The sequence below is a fragment of the Phalangium opilio genome, unplaced genomic scaffold (genome assembly GCF_054372755.1).
Source record: "Phalangium opilio isolate 3A_F unplaced genomic scaffold, DU_Popi_V2 ptg000070l_1, whole genome shotgun sequence".
Lineage (NCBI taxonomy): Eukaryota > Metazoa > Arthropoda > Arachnida > Opiliones > Phalangiidae > Phalangium > Phalangium opilio.
The window spans coordinates 7,180,406-7,198,849 of record NW_028324182.1 but is presented as its reverse complement, the minus strand read 5'-3'; the positions used below and the strand labels follow the sequence as shown (position 1 = coordinate 7,198,849).

Below are 18,444 nucleotides of genomic sequence, written 5' to 3'. Positions count from 1 at the left end.
TTTTCCAAAAGTTGTATGAACCCTGCACGTATGGTGTCGTGAATTTATTCCATTTCCTACGAATATTGTGTCAGGTTTTTTGCACTTTGTTGTGACACGATAATTTTGTAATTTTTGGTCAATAACTATAACACTTTGTATCGTATACTTGTTAGAAATCGTGGCGACGTTACTAGTTATAACTTAATATAGTACGCACGACGTAAGTCCACTTTTAGAGCCAAAATATTGGCGCAGCCATTGTGGTAAAGTCGGGAAATTCGTTTTAACTTTTAACAATATAAAACGCGATATTCGTGTCAACTTCAAACATTCACTTAAAAGATTGATCAATATTCGAGGAAGTATTAGATTAATTCATTCCGATACACGTTTGGAAAACAGACGATCGTAAAAAATATTTCTTATACAAATCAAAGGGCACACTCAGAACATATCACACCATACATCAATAACATAAGTGTAACATATAATGAACTCCTACTGTATGTTGTCGACTCATTTCTCATAAAGCGGTTTAAATTGTTCCCTAATTAAAGTAGGCATAAACAGAACACGATTGAATCCAATAGACCTAATATAAATTTAAGTGCATAGCTGCCAGGCTGACTCATAAACCAAACAGTTGTTCTACTAGTCCTATCTTTTAACATAACGATAAGCACTACCTATGCCACTTTTTAAACACTTGGACCTCTGCCATCACCGATACCTGTGGCTAAGTGTTACTTATTTGAATAGGCATACACACATACTAGGCTTATAACTTCCTAAATCTATTTTTAAGCCTATTTCGTGGTCTAACCTGGCTTCATAGGTAAGTATACCTGCCAAGGAAAGGTCTATTGTCAACAATCATAATAGCGTCATTGTAATAAAACTGTTTTTTGAAATTGCGTATACTTTTGACTCTGTGAAATTACCAGAATCAGTTGTTAAATTATTACACTTGTTAATTACCCTAACAATGACTGTGATAATCGGGTTCAAAAATTGTATTTAACAACCAAAATATCTGTGATATTTTATTTATTTATTTGTATTTATATTTATATAAAATTATAAAAATAATGACTTATATACATTGTTAATAAAACATTATACATGTAAAATATTTTTGCTATTAAACTTTAGAAAGTTTTTATTTCAAATGGGATTGGGATTGTTGTCATTTGCGTTACCATAGCAACGCGTGTTGAAAAGACGAAAATGAAAATGGCTTTTCTCTAAGGACTGACGGACGGTAAAACGTTTGTTTGTCAAATATTTAAGTTATTTAAGTTAATTTTCTTGACAATTAAATAATCATGACTGGGAAAACTGAACCATTATGGCACGATAAAGAAATTAGATTTGATCCACCTCTTTCGTACGTATTCGTATTTTAATTAAACTAATTTCTATTAATTTGACGACGTAATTTATTTTTAGAAATTTAAAATTAAAAGCGGGTGAAGTGTTAATTGATAGATTAGATTCGGTTGAAGATACTAAAGGAAATAATGGCGATAAAGGTGTAGTTATCGATATTAACCGCAATTTGACCTGAAATGACCTCTTAATGAACTTAATTAACTATATATAGGGAAATTTTTCATAACAAATTTACGACTTATGTGGCAATCGCAAACAAAACCTAGAGTTAGTTTATGTAAGTTTAAAGTAATATAGGTTAATTAAATAAATTAACCACGATATTATTTAGCTATTGGTTTGAACTGCGTCACTAGTATTTCAACCAGAACTGTACATTCCGTAGGTGTATTGTCTTTAAACCTAATAATATTTTATTTAAATAAATAAATAAATAAATATTTGTTGACAGAAATTAAGGGGTTTAAGCGAAGCCCTATATCTTTTGACTAAGTCAAATCATACCAGATTTGAATTCATCTTCACCAATTTGGTAATTTCTAAATTAATTTAAATTAATTGAATTAAAATCGAGATAACGTTTTTAGGTACCCGGAAATCCTAGACTTATTACTTCCGTAATAAGCGTTTATAAGTAAAGCTAATAATAATAATAATAATATAAATATTCTGATACTAATTATAAATCACCTTGTTTTTAATTAGGGCTTATAATTCGAGTCGATTATATCGTGATTTAAAATTAAGAGGCGCCATTGTGCATAACAGATTACTAAAAGTTTTGCCCCAAGAGCAAATTTACAGCAAAATAAATGGTGTTTGGAATTTATCGAGTGATCAAGGAAATTTAGGAACTTTTTTCATAACTAACGTTCGCCTCGTATGGCATGCCAACATGAATGAATTGTTCAATATCAGCCTTCCTTACGTACAAATCGTAAGCCTACTTTTTAAAAATGAGGCTTAACTGCTCAGGTTATAAATTGAACTTGAAAAATAGGCTTAACTTGCCTACTTTTACTATAGGTAAGTGTTAAGGTCAGAGAATCGAAATTCGGCACGGCTCTCGTAGTTGAAACATCCGAAAACGTAAAATATCTTTATGTTAGGCCAAGAAGCGATGTCTAGTTTATTAGGGAGAAGGTATAGGATGCCTAAGTATTCGCGCGCCATAGTCCCAGTCCCCCTTTCGAAATACAAGGGGGGACGTAAAAGGAAGCCGCCAGGCTATTTCGCCTCTCCTCAGTCGGAAAATATGACTGTAATTTTCGTCATTCGCGTCGCCGCGCTGACGTGAGTTTTCAAGAACCAATGAGATGCTGGTTGTAATTTAGAGGCGGGGATTATCTCCGGACCTACGTTTGGACTGGATATAAAGCTAGAAATGTGGCAAATTTATACCTTCTCCCTAGTAAACTAGATATCGCTCTTGGTTAGGCCTATTATTTTGCTAAGCCTAATTTGAAAACCTTTTAATTAAAGAGTGGTGGATTTATTTTGGGATTTAAAATTGACCCTCAAGATAAACTACAAGAGACGTACAAAGAGCTTTCGAGCCTTTTCAAAGTACATAGCGTCAATCCCATATTCGGGGTTGAATATTATATCGAAAACAAAGTAATTAAACAATCATTGGTATGAAAAATCCATGATTAAAATTCAATCATTTCTTTTAAACACGATAGCAAGCCGTTACGTTCAACGCGGAAGTAACTCCGATTACCAAACTAGACGAAGATGTAGAAATTATTCAAACTGACGATCACTGTGACGCAATTTCGGTATGTTTACAATAAAGGGACGGTTCAATGAACATTGACAGTTCGTGAAACTTCATAATATGTTTTCAATTAAAGACATACTTTGCTGACGGAAGTCACGTCAAAGACAGACTTCCGGTTTTTAACGAAGAACTTGGATTAGCGATTGAAAAAATAAAGGAAGGGTACACACTTTCGAGTTTATGGGATGTTTTACCCCAAAACTAATAATATTTCAAACAAAATAAATAAATAAATAAATAAATAACTAAATTTGTATTCGTTTAATTCAAAACAGACTTTACTTCTACGTTAATTACGTGTGTTCAAGGTAAACTTCTATGTTTTCAGGGACATGTTTAAAAGTTGTTTATTCTAAAATTCGCGATATTCAAGGCTGTGAGAATTTATAGGGCAACGTTAGTATTATCTAATGAAGTTCCGCGGGGTGCCGTAAACAAATCAATTTTTCTAGACCTAATACATTTTCTATAAGATATTGTTAATTTAATAATAAATATTTTAGACACTAATAAAAAGTCGTAAAACATTCACGATCTTGGTAAAAAAAAAACAAGATTATATCACCAATGACTTAGATAATCTCACGTTGCCCAGCTTGTCTTTTAAAGGCCGTAGTTCTCTTTTGTAGGGAAATACAACTACCGACATAAATATACATTTGTTTACTTTAACGCGATCAGCTGTTATTTGCTTGAAAGCCAAGATAAGAGCGGATGCATAGTTTCTTAACCGTTAGTTTCGTTATAATTTAGCCTCGAACATTGAAACGGGTGTCTAAATTCCCTGATGTAGTTGAAGTATCTGCGCTCTGAAGCGTCTAGCTGGTATTTTTTTTTCTAATGGCTTAAATCGACTGAATGACAGAAATCTAAGATTAGGAATTGGAAATAATTGTGTAGGAGAGATAAAAGGCGACCTTAAAGAGGAGTTAGAGGTTTTGTCCGGGGACATTGAAAGTTAGAAAGGAAGTTTATTAGAACCGTCTCCCAGTTTATCGCCTCTTTGGCTTAACACCCTCCCCGTTAGTGTGTGTGTGCTTAGAGCTAACTTCGCGCTAAAATGGCTTTAGTCTATAGAAAACTATATAAACCGCGAATAGTCGCGAATTTACGCGATTTTTCCGAGTTTACGCAGCTTTTCGGCCGTACTTCGACCCATTTTATATCCAGTTCCAGAAGTCTTACCAACGATTCAGGTAATTTGAATCAATTAAAGTTTCAAGGACTAAAACTCCCCGTCTGTTTTTTACTATGGCGCCCGATTTGTAGATAAATAATGATTGAATGTTGTATATCACGTGATTTCTGAGACTTCCTGTCTAGACAGGAAGTACGTTATGTGTCTTAACAGGCAGCGCGTGTTTTTGAATTTCTTAAAGTCACATTTGACTTCGATGTAATTTAGGTATTGATGGAAAAGCGACTGAAGGTCCCGGACCACTAAGTGGAATTCGAGTTTTGGATTTAACTAGAATTTTGGCGGGACCCTTTTGCACTATGATACTGGGAGACTTGGGCGCGGAAATTATTAAAGTTGAGAAACCAGGGTTAGGCGACGAAACTAGGCAATGGGGACCACCTTTCAAAGGAAGGGAAAGTTGCTACTTTTTGGCAATTAATAGAAACAAAAAAGTAAGCTTTTATCTTGTTCACCAATTTTATTGAACTGACATACTTCGTTTAATCTTTAAGAGCATTATGGTCGATTTCAAGAAAAAGGAGGGAAGACGCATAATACAAGAAGTTAGTAATTCGTTTTCAAGACTATTTCAAATACCCAGCCATAACCCTAAAATCCCTATTTCTGCACACAGTTAGCAGCCAAAAGCGATATTATTGTGGAAAACTACATTCCAGGAACGTTAGACGATGCTGGTTTGGGTTACAAAGCCCTGTCCAAAATTAACCCTAGAATTATTCAATGCTCAATAACTGGTAAGAAATCTATACTTCTAAGCCTCGATCCTTCATATTTGCAAGTTAATCCAAGCTAGGAAGGAGAAAAACCCAAGGTTAATTCATAACCTACGATTCCAGGGTTCGGTCAAACAGGGCCTTACAGCCAGCGTGCGGGCTATGACGTCATCGCAGCTTCAGTCGGGGGTTTAATGCACATAACGGGACCCGAAAGCGGGGAACCCTGTAAAATTGGAGTAGCCATGACGGATTTGGCTACTGGTCTCTACGCTCATGGTGCCATAATGGCGGCTTTACTTCAAAGGCAGACAACGGGGTTGGGTCAAAAGATAAGTTGCGATCTTCTCTCAACGCAGGTAAGGTTAAACTTGATCGTCAATGCGTACATCCGGTATGGACTTCCGCTCTGTTTCCCTGAAGGTATCACTTCTGGCCAATTTGGGCTCTAATTACTTGAATGCCGGCAAGGAAGCGAAAAGATGGGGTACCGCCCATGAAAGTATTGTACCATATCAAGCCTATAAAACGGCTGATGGCTGGATTACCGTTGCCGCCGGTACCGACAACAATTTCCTAACTCTCTGCAAAGTAATTGCGCTCTTAGACTTAGGTAAGAGGTATCTATGCCTGAACACCTTGTTGATTTGAAACAGATTGTCGACATGGAACATTTGGCGGAAAATCCCGATTATAGAACGAACCAAGATAGAGTAGCTCACAGGGTGCCACTTATCGCCGAATTAAGCACACGATTTAGGCAAAAACCAACCAGTTACTGGCTTTCCGCTTTCGAAGGAAGTGGTATCCCTTATGGACCAATTAATTCAATGCAAGAAGTTTTTGCCGACCCTCAAGTACGATGTCTTTCAGATTTCCCGGTTAACCCTAGTTAGTTCTAAATTTATAAATCTTTGCTAATTAAGGTACAACATAATAACATGGTCGTAGAAATGAAACACCCGGTAAATGGACCAGTTAAAGTCACAGGTTAGAGCTGAAACACATTTTTGTTTTGTCAGTTTCTTCAACAAGTAGTTATTTTTCAGGACCCGCTGTTGGATTCAGTCGTGGAAGCAATGTACCTCGACTCCCACCTCCTAATTTAGGGGAACATACTAGGGAGGTACTGACGGAGGTACTTGGTATGTCCGACGATAGAATTGACCAATTGAAAGAAGTCAATGTCGTTCGTTAGGCGTTACATCATTAATAGTTTGAAATAGGTCTGTCACTATAAAAACAACTATTTTTGGACCAATCCCGGATTAAACTAAGGCCTAAATTTCACACTAATTGTACATATTAAGAAATTATGGAAATATCCCACCAAAATCTTTCATTCGCTGAAAATATTATATATCTTTTTCTGAATATAATTAAGTCCGATATCGTGCCAAAAATATTAAGAATACTACTTCAGCGTATTTCGCCAAAACGTTGGAAATTAGAGAGCTTACTATAATAACGCGGGAAATTAAGAAATTAAAGCCAAAACAGTTTATTTTATATTACAAAATATTTTATTGTTCTTAATTTAACATATATACGAGACATAATCATAAATGCTTAAAATTTTCAAAGTCTTTTGAATACGCGGATGACGATGCCCTTCTCTCTGTATCAGATGACGCTTCTAAATTGATCACTGAATTAGAATCGGACGTAATAACTCTAAAGAAAATGTTAGCCTCACGAGGCCTTATTTTTAATGAATCTAAAACTGTTTTTATGATTATTGAACCTAAAAAATTAAGAGGTACAACGCAAGACATAATCAAACTTGGGTCCTGTTATGTATATGTATGATAGTTCATATCCTTATGATAGTTCATATCCTCCTCGCTAGGTGCCGCTAGTGCATTAGGCCTAACGTAGGAGGAAATCAATAAAGCAGATCAAATATGGCACCCGAGCTATGAAGTCGTTGTTACTCTTCTCTCGTTAATAATCATTTAATTAGTTGTTTATATTAACCAATTATAAGCCAAACTAAAATATAACATGGTGCCAGAAGTCCGCACGACTCTCCACGCATAATTGTTTCTCGTCTGTCAGTATCTTCGTTCTCTTTTTGCATTTCTTGCCCGGAGGTAAGCGTACCAAATATGGCCGCGAATCTCCCGTCCATACAGCCCTTTGAGGCCGGGGCGAACCCGCCCGAGGCTTGGCGCCATTGGAGACAGGATTTCGAAGATTACATAGCGGCGTTGAAATATGACAATGAATCTGAAGGTACGAAAACTGCGCTCTTTCGCCATATTTGTGGTGAGGAATTGAAGAAACAATACAGAATGTTCTCCTTACAACCACTGGCGCCAGCGACAGCAGTTTCACTTAAACAAATCCTTGATGAATTCGATAGTCAATTTGGAGATTACCAAAACGAAATTTATGCCGCGTTCCTCTTTCTGGAAATTACACAGCGTCAAGGTGAGCGCTTTCAAGACTTTTATTCAAGATTGACACAGGCTGTTAAAGACTGTAATTATGAGAATAAAACGGATCGCATGTTGAGAGATAAGATCATCCAAGGCCTACAGGACAAGCCTCTCCAGGAGCGTTTGCTACGAGAGACGAGCCGCCGTGCTAAAACCTTACAAGAAGTTGTATCCGAATGCAAAGCAGCGGAACAATCTAAGGCCCAGTCAGAGGCCATGAACGAAAGCCGTAAAGAAGTTCATGCTATCTCCCATAAAGGTACCAGAACTCAAACGTCTCGTCCACAACAAGGTCAAAGTCACTCACAGGGCAGCTCCCACCAGCCAAATGTGAAGGCCGACTGTCGCTCTTGTGGAAGACAACACCCTCGCAATCGGTGTCCTGCTTTTGGAACTGTGTGCACCAAGTGTAACTTTAAAAATCACTGGGCATCACAATGTCATACAAGGCGTGTCGAAAATCCTAAACCAAAGAATATAGGAGGACACCACCGTTCAAAGAGCACAAATAGAAGAGTTCATGTTTTGGAATCCACCACTGAGGAACCACCTATTTACTTAGGAGCTCTAACGGTACAACCCACTGTCGGTAACCTCACAAACGAAGATGAGGAAGTAGAGTGGTCTGAAACTATATATGTCAACGACGAAATTCTTCTGGCGGGTTTGACGTGTGACCAGTGCATTCGCCGCGTCTGAGACGTCATATGAAGGCAAGAGCCTGTCGGAATGACTAGGTAAGAAGGAACGAAGGCGCCGACCCATCAAAAGTTCCGCTGGGGATTTTAACCCTGATGTGGGTGTGATGCGATAATCCAGTAGGACGGAATGCAGATCTTTTCCATCTTCGAAGGCCTTGAGCAGGCTATGTTTGAGGGTTTGAACCGACCTCTCAACTTGACCGTTCGATCGCGGATACAAGGGTGACGACATGTTGTGATAGATGTTCCATTCCTTATGAAAGTCGGCCATAGCAGATGAAGTGAAAGGCGGACCTTGATCACTTACTACTTCTTCAGGGATTCCATGTCTAGCATAGATAGTTTTCATGGCCATGATTGTTGCTTTGGCTGTTTCCCCATGCGTGAGTTGTACTTCAACGTACTTAGAGAAATAGTCCACCATTAGAAGATACTTCTGACCCTGAAGTTCGAAAAAATCGCAGGCTACCTTCTGCCATGGGCGGGTAGGTAGGTCCCTATCGAGCAAAGGTTCATGTGCGTTAGCCCTTTGCGATTCTTGACAAATTGTGCAACGCTCGACATATTTGTCGATTTGGGCGTTCATTTCAGGCCAATAAAAGTATTCCCGCGCCTTTGCTTTCATTGCGGTGATTCCTCTGTGAGCAGTGTGAAGTTTGCTCAGTACTTCAAGCTGGGCTGCCTTGGGTATGACGAGTCTGTGGCCCCTGCAGATCAATCCATCAGCCGTTTCATGCAGTTCTTCACGACAGTGCCAAAAAGATTGAGCATCTGCGTCTGAGAGTTTTTTGCTAGCCGGCCAACCATTGCGGATGTGATGCGTCACCGCTTGGAGGTGCGGATCGTTTTCCGTCTGGTGGTGTAACTTGTGCCAATAGCCATTTGATGCCTCAGCTATGACACAAACCTGGATTGGTTGTACCTCCACATCCAGCTCTTTAAAGGTAAGATCAGTGCGAGGTGCCCTGGATAAGGCATCTGCAATTAGAAGTTCTTTTCCGGGAACAAACTCCAGGTGGAAGTCATATCTGGTCAAGCGCAGTAGCATGCGTTGCAAGCGAGGAGTGATTTTTTGGTATGGTTTGGCGCTGAGGCCTAACAAAGGCTTATGATCGGTCTGGACAGTGACGCGACGGCCGTATGTGTAGTTATGGAAATGTTCCAGGCCAAAGATAACGGCGAGTAGCTCTTTCTCTATTTGAGCGTATTTTTGTTGAGTATCTGTTAGCGAAGCTGAGCCATAGGCTACTGGGCCGTTTTCTTGAAGTAAGACAGCACCGAGGCCATTCTTACAAGCATCTACCGAGACGGTGACTGGTTTTTCATTGTCGAAGAATTTCAGACAAGGGCTTTGTATTAAAGTCTCCTTGATTTTGTCGAAGTCTCGTTGTGTATTGGCATCCCAGAGCCACGCCGTGTCATTCCTCATGAGCAGGCGAAGGGAGGATGTGAGATCAGAGAGATTCGGTGTAAACTTTGCCTGATACGTGAGCATACCCAGGAACCGGTGCAAGTCGTCCTTGCTCTGCGGTTGGGGATATTGTTTAATAGCTTCAATTTTACCCGGATCCGGTTTAATGCCGTTCTCTGTTAGTAGATGTCCCAAGTACTTGATGCTGGTTTGAGCTAACTGCACCTTGGTTGGATTGAATTTCAGATTTTCTATCCTGGCTATCTCAAGCGTTTTACGAAGTAACGCGCAGTGTTCTGGTAATGTTTTCGTACCTATGGCGGTATCATCGAAATAGGGGTTGATGCGAGAGTCATTTTCGAAAAGGTCGTCCATTGCGCGTTGGAATTCCTCAGGCGCGTTATTTAAACCAAAAGGCAATACGAGATACCGAAATCTTCCCCAGGGTGTGGTAAACGTCGTGAGATAGGACGAAGGCTCATCGAGAGGAAGTTGCCAAAAGCCATCTTTGGCATCAAGGACGGTAAAGTACTTTGATCCTTGCAAATTGGCGAATATTCTGTCCGCTGTAGGGATCGGATAGTGTGCTAAAATATAACAGGTCCCTAGATATATCACGGGTAAAATCATATAAATATATCGGAACCATCATAGATGAAAAGTTAGATTTTATTGATCACATTGAATATGTACTAAATAAGGTAAATAAGAGACTCTGGCTCGTCCATCCACTTTATAAATGTTTGAACATTCAAAGTAAAATTACGCTACATAAATCTATGATCCAACCCATCTTTAATTACGGTAATTTATTTTACAATATTGGCCCCAAAAAATACTTACATAGACTTCAAATTATACATAATAAATGTGCCAAATTAATATTACTCCGAAATAAGAGATCATCTGCCACAGAGGCTCTTAAAAACCTAAATTGGATGACCCTATCTCAAGAATATGAATATCAGCTATTAGTACTAATGTATAAAATCTATAATAATCAAATGCCAAAGTATATCCTTGATATGTTTCATTTAGTCGATCATAACTATAATACCCGCATAAATCTTAAAACCTTTGTTCTGCCATCAAAATTAACGACAACCAACTTGAAAAGTTTAAAAAACAGGGGAATCCAATCTTGGAATAACTTACCATGTGATATAAAAAATATAGCTAACATTAATGAGTTTAAGAGAGATGTAAAACAGCATATTTTTAATGTTTAACAATTAATTTAACTAACGGACCCCTTTGTAAACCAGTTTCGACTGAACAGGGATATCCAATAAAGCTTTAATTATTATTATTATTATTATTAATTAAAATTATTTTGAACAATCCCTGTTGACGCTAGAGGGCCAATTACAAATTTGTAGTTGGGGGTCGAAAATGGTACCACTTAGACAGGTCTGTTCCGTAGGAACCCCATTGATGCACCAGTAGTACTTGGTACAGTCATCCTTATGGGCGAAGAAGTTACCACGAGTGCAGTCAACTACACCAGGTGGGAGAGTTGGTCGAGGTTCGGAAGTACTTGGCGGTGTCCACCAAGTCGGTGAGGTAGGTCCTTGGGTGGAGACGTTTGGATCGGGAGTCGGTACAACGTAACCTTTTAACTTTTCGTTCATGACCTCTAAGAGGGCGTTTTTGCGTCCGCATATCCCGTTGAAGTCGTCCATATCGATAGCCCAAACCATACCTCCTCCATAACCATGTTGTTTTATGTAGTCCATCTAGTGGTTAGAAAGTAAGTTTTAAGCCTAACGAATAATTAGGCTTAACAATTCAAGTATTAATACCTTTATGGCCAAACTGTTTTCGTCTTCGTAACCGACCCACTGGTCACCCTTGTAGGCGTAAGGACACAAACCAACATCGTCATATTTCTCTGTCCATTCTTTGCTTTGAATAACTGGGCAAATCTAAAACATAAAATTGACATTATAGACTAAAAATATGTTTTTAAAACTTAAATATGACAGACTTCGTAGTAGGCCAAAAATCCACTGGCGTTAGTGTAAGCCCCTGGCAAGCCTCCTTCGGTATCCCATTGCCTGATTGGTGCTTTAAGACCATTGTTGTTCTTATCTCCCAGAGTGTAAGATCGGCCGTAGAACGGGACCCCCAAGATCAACTTATGTCTGGGAGCGCCCATTTCGACCCACAGTAATAAACCATCATGCTGTAATTAAGTAATTAAGTTATTTCAAGTTGAAGCTTTTACGTGACGTTGCAATATATTACTTACAACATTGAGTTTTTCGTAAGCCCATTGATCGAAAGGTCTCTTATACAGAGGACTATGTACGTCGGCGAATCCCGCCCAGTTACCCCTAAGGTCGTAGGTCATGGCGTGAATGTAATCCAAGAGTCTGCAACGATGATGAAAACAGTCGATAAAATGAAACTTTAACTCAATTGCATAGGATAATTACTTTCCAAGTTCGGCCACTTCGTATCCTTCTTGCAATCTGAATTTTGCAACTGGTACGGCCGCGGTCAGCAATAACTTATGAGGGTCGAAGGCTGCCCTGAGTTCCTATTGGTAAATTTACGATTACTGTAATGTTAAAGTTGATATTTTGATCAACTTACTTGAACTAATTTCAAGAAGTTGGTTTTATCGGCCAATTTTCCTTGTCGGTCCGAAGCCCCGGGGTATTCCCAATCCAAGTCAAATCCATCGAAACCGTACTTGAGCATCCAATCTACGACGCTCTTAACGAAAATATCTCTTTGGCTCTTAACACTGACCATGTCCGAGTATTTTTTGCCCCCTTCGGCCCATCCTCCGACTGCTAACAGCAATTTCAATTCAGGATTTTTCTTCTTCAAAGCCACGAATTTTTCGTAACCACCTGTTGTTTGAACGAATGTAAACGGAAATGTACGAGTTCGCGAGTAGTTTATAAATTGTAACTCACGGTTTTCTATATCATACTCGGGATCGAGGCTCAACAGCTCCCAGGTTGTGTCGTTCAGTCCGACGAAAGAGTATATGACGTGAGTACATTTGTCTACTGGTATGTCGTCGATGTCATAATTCATAGGGGATGTCCTGGAGTAGGCCCAAGCGCTGAAGTAACATACTATCTTTGGGGTTTGTTGCGAACTCAAGTCTTCGCCTTTTGTTAGACAAAATTATTTTCAAAGCTTAACTCTTCAATAAATTTATAATGCATTAATTTTAATTACCTTTAGTTAACTCCAAACTGAGTACAGTTAAGGCAACCCCTAGCAATGATAAAACGGACTTCATTTTATCTTTGCACCGAGAAAGAGGGTGCGAACGGTAAATTGTCCCGTATTGGAATGAATTAAACAGGTTAATTACCAAATTATGTATTTGGGGACCGTTTTTATAACAGAGGTTTAATTCTTTATCAATATTTATTAAATATTTTTTCTCGGATAAAATTAGGCTATATTGTTAATCGTTTTCGAAATTATCTCCTGATTGGTGAGAACCTAACATCTTGTCAGGAACTAATTCATCTGTCGAATGACGAGTATCTTTAAAGAGGACGTGTATTAATGTTGTTTTTTAATTATTTCGTTAATTCTGATTTGGGTTTCAGCTGATACCTGTTGAGATATATTTGAATACCTAGGTATTTTTGTAATAAGAAAGTATGCTTATAAATTAGTCTTTGCAAACATCTCATATATAGAAAAAGCGATTTAACAATTTAAGTTTGTGAGGAATATTCATAACCAATTGAAAGCGTGGCTAATTCTTCTACTATAGCTTGTTTACCAGTCTCTACGCGTGGCCTTATTTTTCCAATTACTGAGTTTATTTCATTTAATATTCATGACCAATCGAGAGCGAATACTTCTATAATTTTAGTATAGACACGTAGATGTTCGAGCTAGCCCAGTCTCATTTAGCCGCATTGCTTGTATGTCTGTACTTTTATTTCATTTTAATGCTAATTGAGGAACACTGGTGAAGATCAGTACAATTTATCTTTCTTGTCAATTGTTTCCTCATCAACTCAACCTTGGATCGGTTTCAAAAATGAAACTGATTAGAAATTTATCTATTTTGAAGTAATCCAATACCGGAATTCGAGAATTTGGTCTTTTTGATTCAGTTCAATTCTTTATATAAGCATAAGTTTATAAGATATGTTCCATAAGCATGACACTACCTATACTTCGTAATTGTTGAGACTTACTGAGAGCTAGTTCGAGAACGACATGAGAATTGACTACACTCGGTCTTGCAGTCCATCTTGCAAACAACTTGACCCCAGTATAGTTAAACCTTACCAAACTTTATTGGTCAATTTTCTCGGACCAGGGAGGCTCAGCGTTCAAAATTTAAAACAAATTTTATAGACATTCCCTTAGCTAACTAAGATTTCGCCAATTATTCCCTTTACATAAGCCTATTCCATTGAATGGAACTACAATAGTCCGCTTTTAAGACCGCAATCTTTTATAATCATCCTTTCTCCAACGTGACGTAATTAGGTCTAATTCATTTGTCCCTCGTCAAACTCGTAAATAACAAATTGTTTCCTTCATTTTCGGTCAACCGTGATGTCTTCCGTATTAAAGATATTCTCTCAAGGTCCTAAAGTATGTGCGGGATTTAAGAATCATCTTTCATCCTCCAATACTCAAAGGAAAAGGTTACCCCGCACCCGAACAAATGAAGTTTAAATAATAATTTAAGACAATGTTCTCAATGGTAGTAATTATTTTGTAAGGGAAGGTTTTCTCTTTAGTCGTTTAAAATTCCTAAAATGTTATAATTAGAAAGAGTGGAAAAGTTTTTCGGTATTTATCAGAAGAAATAATCGCGAGTAAAGTTTAAACAAGCCCCCCCCCCCTCTTTTTCCTTTTGGGATTTCAAACCCCCTTTCTTTAATATTTAATATAAATGGTTATTTAGACAAGACGCAAACTAAAGGCGTTCGTTCTTATAGACTCGTAAATCCCTTTAGCATTTTTCAAGTTGAACCACTCTCGTAAGAAGGCGGACTTGTCTAGAAACTAGCACAATCTCAGAACCAACTTGTATCTGTCGCGACTTCGCCAGCAGAACCGTTAAGTGCTCAATTTATTCCGTATAATTAGCCATTAGACCCTGCAGGGGGAAGTTAGAAAACTCGATTCTTTAAAGATAGAATAAATAAAAAAATTTAAAATAATCGAAATATTTTCTCAAAGTTGCTAGACTTTGGATCTCATTTTGCTATTTATTTTTCGATACAACCAGTTTGTTTTATAAGATTTTAAAATCAAACAAATTCGATTCAAAAGTATACGAAAAATAGTTGCCCAATTTAAACCTTATCCGTATGCCAATAAGGGAACTATAGTGCCATAGAATATGACAAAATTAACGGAGTTCAGTCTCATTTGACGCTGTTTGACGTGTTTGTGAAAAAATTACGGACGTTTCAATCGAGTAAAACTAGTACCGATACTTGTAGAAGAATTCCCGGCAATTTCAGTATAATAGTATTGCAACAAAATGAACTAATTTAGTGTTTTAAATTAAATTTTGTTTAATTTTCAAGCGCGGTTTCCGTAACAATTGTGAAAAACGATGGAAAATTCTACCGTAATCAACACCGTTATTATAGATGGCAAATTCGGCATATTGGACTACAGTGTGTTCGCTGTTATGTTGCTAATTTCGGCTTTAATTGGCGTATTTTACGCCTGGATTGATCGGAAGAAGTCAACAACGAGTGACTTTTTAATGGGCAATAGATCTTTAAGCGTGTTTCCAGTGTCCATGTCGGTTATCGCGAGTTTTATGTCGGCAATCACGTTACTGGGGACACCGGCTGAAGTGTACCAGTTTGGTACCATGTTCTTCATGATTAACGTGGCCTATTTCTTCGTGATACCTGCATCGGCTCATCTCTACCTTCCGGTCTTCTACGGATTAGGCTTGACCAGCGCTTACGAGGTGTGTAGTAATAATAATGAGTGGGACATCGGGTGACATCGGTTTCTTGCCTTAAATTCCACCTGAAGCGTTACGTAACGGTGGTAGCGCGTGTTGCTTAATTTTCATATCTTTATATTTTCTTTATTTAATTGAATTAAAATTAGGCTTAAGATGGCAAACAATTTTATAATCCTTTATCGGCTTCTATTTGAGATTGGCAAGCTAATAATCGTAATTTAATATTGCCACGTGCTGAAGCAAAGACAACTTTAGAGATTACAAAGAAACTTGATACATCCGTATGATCTTCTGTAGAGTATTGAGGTCGTAACTTTAAGGTTATGCCTAAAGTCTTATTAAGAGGGGTCGGCCAATTGCCAGATAAGATAATGATATTTGTTTTACGCTAAACATTAGCTGAATTTAACAACGCGATATATTGATGTCTCTGATGCCACTCAAAACTATTTTATATTACAATTACAAAATGATTTAACTGTTTCAGTATTTGGAAAAGAGGTTTTCACGAACTTTAAGAACAATGGGGTCAACCATTTTTACGATACATATGGTGAGGTCAACATCATATTATACCTTAAGGCCATTCAACTTAAGTTAATAATATTTCTTTAATTTTAGTTGATGTACATGCCACTAGTTTTGTACGCCCCATCTTTGGCATTAGCACAGGGTCAGTTTCGTACATTAAAATGACCTTTGTACCCTAACTGACCTTTTGACCTTTATTTCAGTAACTGGTTTGAACGTGATTATATCCGTTCTCTCGATTGGCATAGTTTGTACCTTTTACACTAGCGTGGTACGTAACTCATACAATAAAGAAATAAGAACATTACGAACTGATATCGTTGTTTAATATCAAACAGGGTGGTATCAAAGCTGTTGTGATCACCGATGTTTTCCAAACCTTTATGATGTTTTTAGCAATTATAGTAATTGTCATAAAAGGAATTTATGATCTCGGTGGTTTAGGAAGAGTCTGGGAAATTAACGATTTAGGAAACAGAGTGGAATTTTTCAAGTAATTAATAAATAAACCCATTGTGACATTATGTAACTAATTAGCCCTTCAGTTTTAATTTAGATCCAACTGTCCGGCACACGGTATGGAGTTTGGCTATCGGTGGCTATTTTACATGGATGGGTAATTACGCGGTTAACCAAGCCATGGTGCAACGATACCTAACATTACCGACACTATCCGGTGCCAAAAAGTAAACAAAACCATAGTGAAAAGGTCAAAAACCTAAATTGAAATTATATTTTTACTGAATAGATGCATTTGGATCAATTTACCGACGTTACTTTTACTGATTACTATCACCTGCTTGTCTGGAATGATAGTTTACGCTAAATACTCATTGTGTGATCCAATATCTGTTCAGAAGGTGAACAAACCAGACCAACTCTTCCCCTTGTACGTTATGGATACCTTAAGTACCATACCTGGTCTTCCTGGTCTGTTTGTTGCTGGCGTTTTTAGCGGGGCTCTCAGGTAAAAACTTAAATGTGCCATTGTTAACAAGTGCTAGGCCTAATTTAACAACAATCCTAGCACCGTTTCGAGCGGGGTCAACTCGTTAGCCGCGGTCACTCTGGAGGACATCGTCAAAACATACATTAAGAAGGATCTGTCAGAACCATGGGGAACTAGGCTGACAAAAATAATTGGTGCGTATATTCGTGGTTGTGGCGTTTACCCTTTGACCTGAAGTCATTCCATTATTATCCTCCAGCAATGTCTTATGGAATTCTTTGTATCTTGTTGGTGTATGTGGCTTCCCTATTGGGCGACGTATTGCAAGCTGGTCTTATGATACATGGCATGATTGGGGGACCCATGTTGGGTGTTTTTACGTTAGGAATGTTCGTACCTTGGACTAATTCCTTGGTAAACGAATGAATAAACAATCACTTCCGTGAATGCATTATTCATAAGTATAAATTTCTTAAGGGCGCCGGATTTGGTCTAATCTCGGGCTTCATCATGTCCTTTTGGATTGGCTTAGGGACCTTCGTTCACAAACCATATGTACCCAAAGCGCCAGTAAGCATCGAGGAATGTAGTCCATTGTACTACAACGTTACTGGACGCTCCGAATTACCACAAATGGGAAATTTCACCGTTCAGTAAGTTATCCAAGATTTGTTACTTTTCGTAGCTCTACAAGTTTTACTTTGCCCGGTTTCTAACAGGGCTCAAGAAATTTTCTACGGATACCGGTTGTCTTATATGTGGTATAGCGCTATCGGTTTCGTCACCGTTATGACTGTAGGAATCCTAGTTAGTTTAATTTCCGGTAGAAGAAAACCGGAATTACTTGACAGGAAGTTGATCACGCCTTGTATGTTGAGGTTGTACGATTTCTTAGGAATCGGTGTGGGAACTGAACTTCATGAACTCGAAAAGTCAAAGGAGGTAAGCAACGGTGTGAATAAAAATGTATTTTAAAGAAGTTAAGCTACGCAAATATCAACTTTTGTTTTAGTTCTGAAAACTCTATATAATTCTCTGTATCAATGTTCTAATTAAATATATCAAATTCAGGCTGAAGCCGGGGCTGCTCTAGTGGAAAAAGTGGATGTTTCCAACAACGGCATCAAAACTCGTTCTAACGAAATATACGAAAAGAACCATACTAAACCTAACACCAACGAAATATACGTCACTAAGTTATAAACCTTGAAGGTTGGGGTTACGAATCCTAATAACCTTTTAACTATTTTTAAGTTTTACGAATTTAGCTCAATTGTTTTGAACCAACGTAATGTCACGATTATGCTTGATTATAGTTTTAATAAATTACGTTTTAACAAGAATTTGGGTGCGCAAAGGTTTCAAATCAACCCAACCCATACGATAAAATACCAATTAAGTAATC

The 18,444-nt window shown here is 38.0% G+C and overlaps 4 protein-coding genes across 4 annotated transcripts; all 4 read left to right on the top strand.

Moving 5' to 3' along the window:
- The first annotated feature begins 1,307 nt into the window (after positions 1 to 1,307).
- BBS5 (Bardet-Biedl syndrome 5 protein) lies at positions 1,308 to 3,402 on the top strand. The gene is made up of 11 exons (XM_089843621.1): positions 1,308 to 1,369; positions 1,432 to 1,514; positions 1,586 to 1,651; positions 1,706 to 1,755; positions 1,826 to 1,906; positions 1,962 to 2,008; positions 2,080 to 2,311; positions 2,401 to 2,463; positions 2,857 to 2,991; positions 3,060 to 3,155; positions 3,231 to 3,402. The coding sequence occupies exons 1-11, from the start codon at positions 1,308 to 1,310 to the stop codon at positions 3,360 to 3,362; spliced, it is 1,047 nt and encodes a 348-aa protein (XP_089699747.1). The 3' UTR covers positions 3,363 to 3,402.
- Positions 3,403 to 3,870: 468 nt separating this feature from the next.
- On the top strand, positions 3,871 to 6,986 carry LOC149661352 (succinyl-CoA:glutarate CoA-transferase). The gene is made up of 9 exons (XM_089842828.1): positions 3,871 to 4,353; positions 4,563 to 4,789; positions 4,850 to 4,900; positions 4,972 to 5,092; positions 5,195 to 5,430; positions 5,495 to 5,662; positions 5,728 to 5,928; positions 5,998 to 6,061; positions 6,121 to 6,986. Exons 1-9 carry the CDS (start codon positions 4,218 to 4,220, stop codon positions 6,267 to 6,269), a joined length of 1,353 nt encoding a protein of 450 aa, XP_089698954.1. The 5' UTR covers positions 3,871 to 4,217; the 3' UTR covers positions 6,270 to 6,986.
- Positions 6,987 to 7,134: 148 nt separating this feature from the next.
- LOC149661351 (uncharacterized) lies at positions 7,135 to 8,793 on the top strand. The gene is made up of 2 exons (XM_089842830.1): positions 7,135 to 7,504; positions 7,607 to 8,793. The coding sequence occupies exons 1-2, from the start codon at positions 7,180 to 7,182 to the stop codon at positions 8,209 to 8,211; spliced, it is 930 nt and encodes a 309-aa protein (XP_089698956.1). The 5' UTR covers positions 7,135 to 7,179; the 3' UTR covers positions 8,212 to 8,793.
- Positions 8,794 to 14,619: 5,826 nt separating this feature from the next.
- LOC149661350 (sodium-coupled monocarboxylate transporter 1-like) lies at positions 14,620 to 18,382 on the top strand. The gene is made up of 12 exons (XM_089842814.1): positions 14,620 to 15,559; positions 16,047 to 16,112; positions 16,181 to 16,232; positions 16,294 to 16,361; positions 16,429 to 16,583; positions 16,636 to 16,776; positions 16,839 to 17,057; positions 17,118 to 17,233; positions 17,299 to 17,453; positions 17,517 to 17,692; positions 17,759 to 17,981; positions 18,111 to 18,382. Exons 1-12 carry the CDS (start codon positions 15,191 to 15,193, stop codon positions 18,240 to 18,242), a joined length of 1,872 nt encoding a protein of 623 aa, XP_089698940.1. The 5' UTR covers positions 14,620 to 15,190; the 3' UTR covers positions 18,243 to 18,382.
- Positions 18,383 to 18,444: the final 62 nt, after the last annotated feature.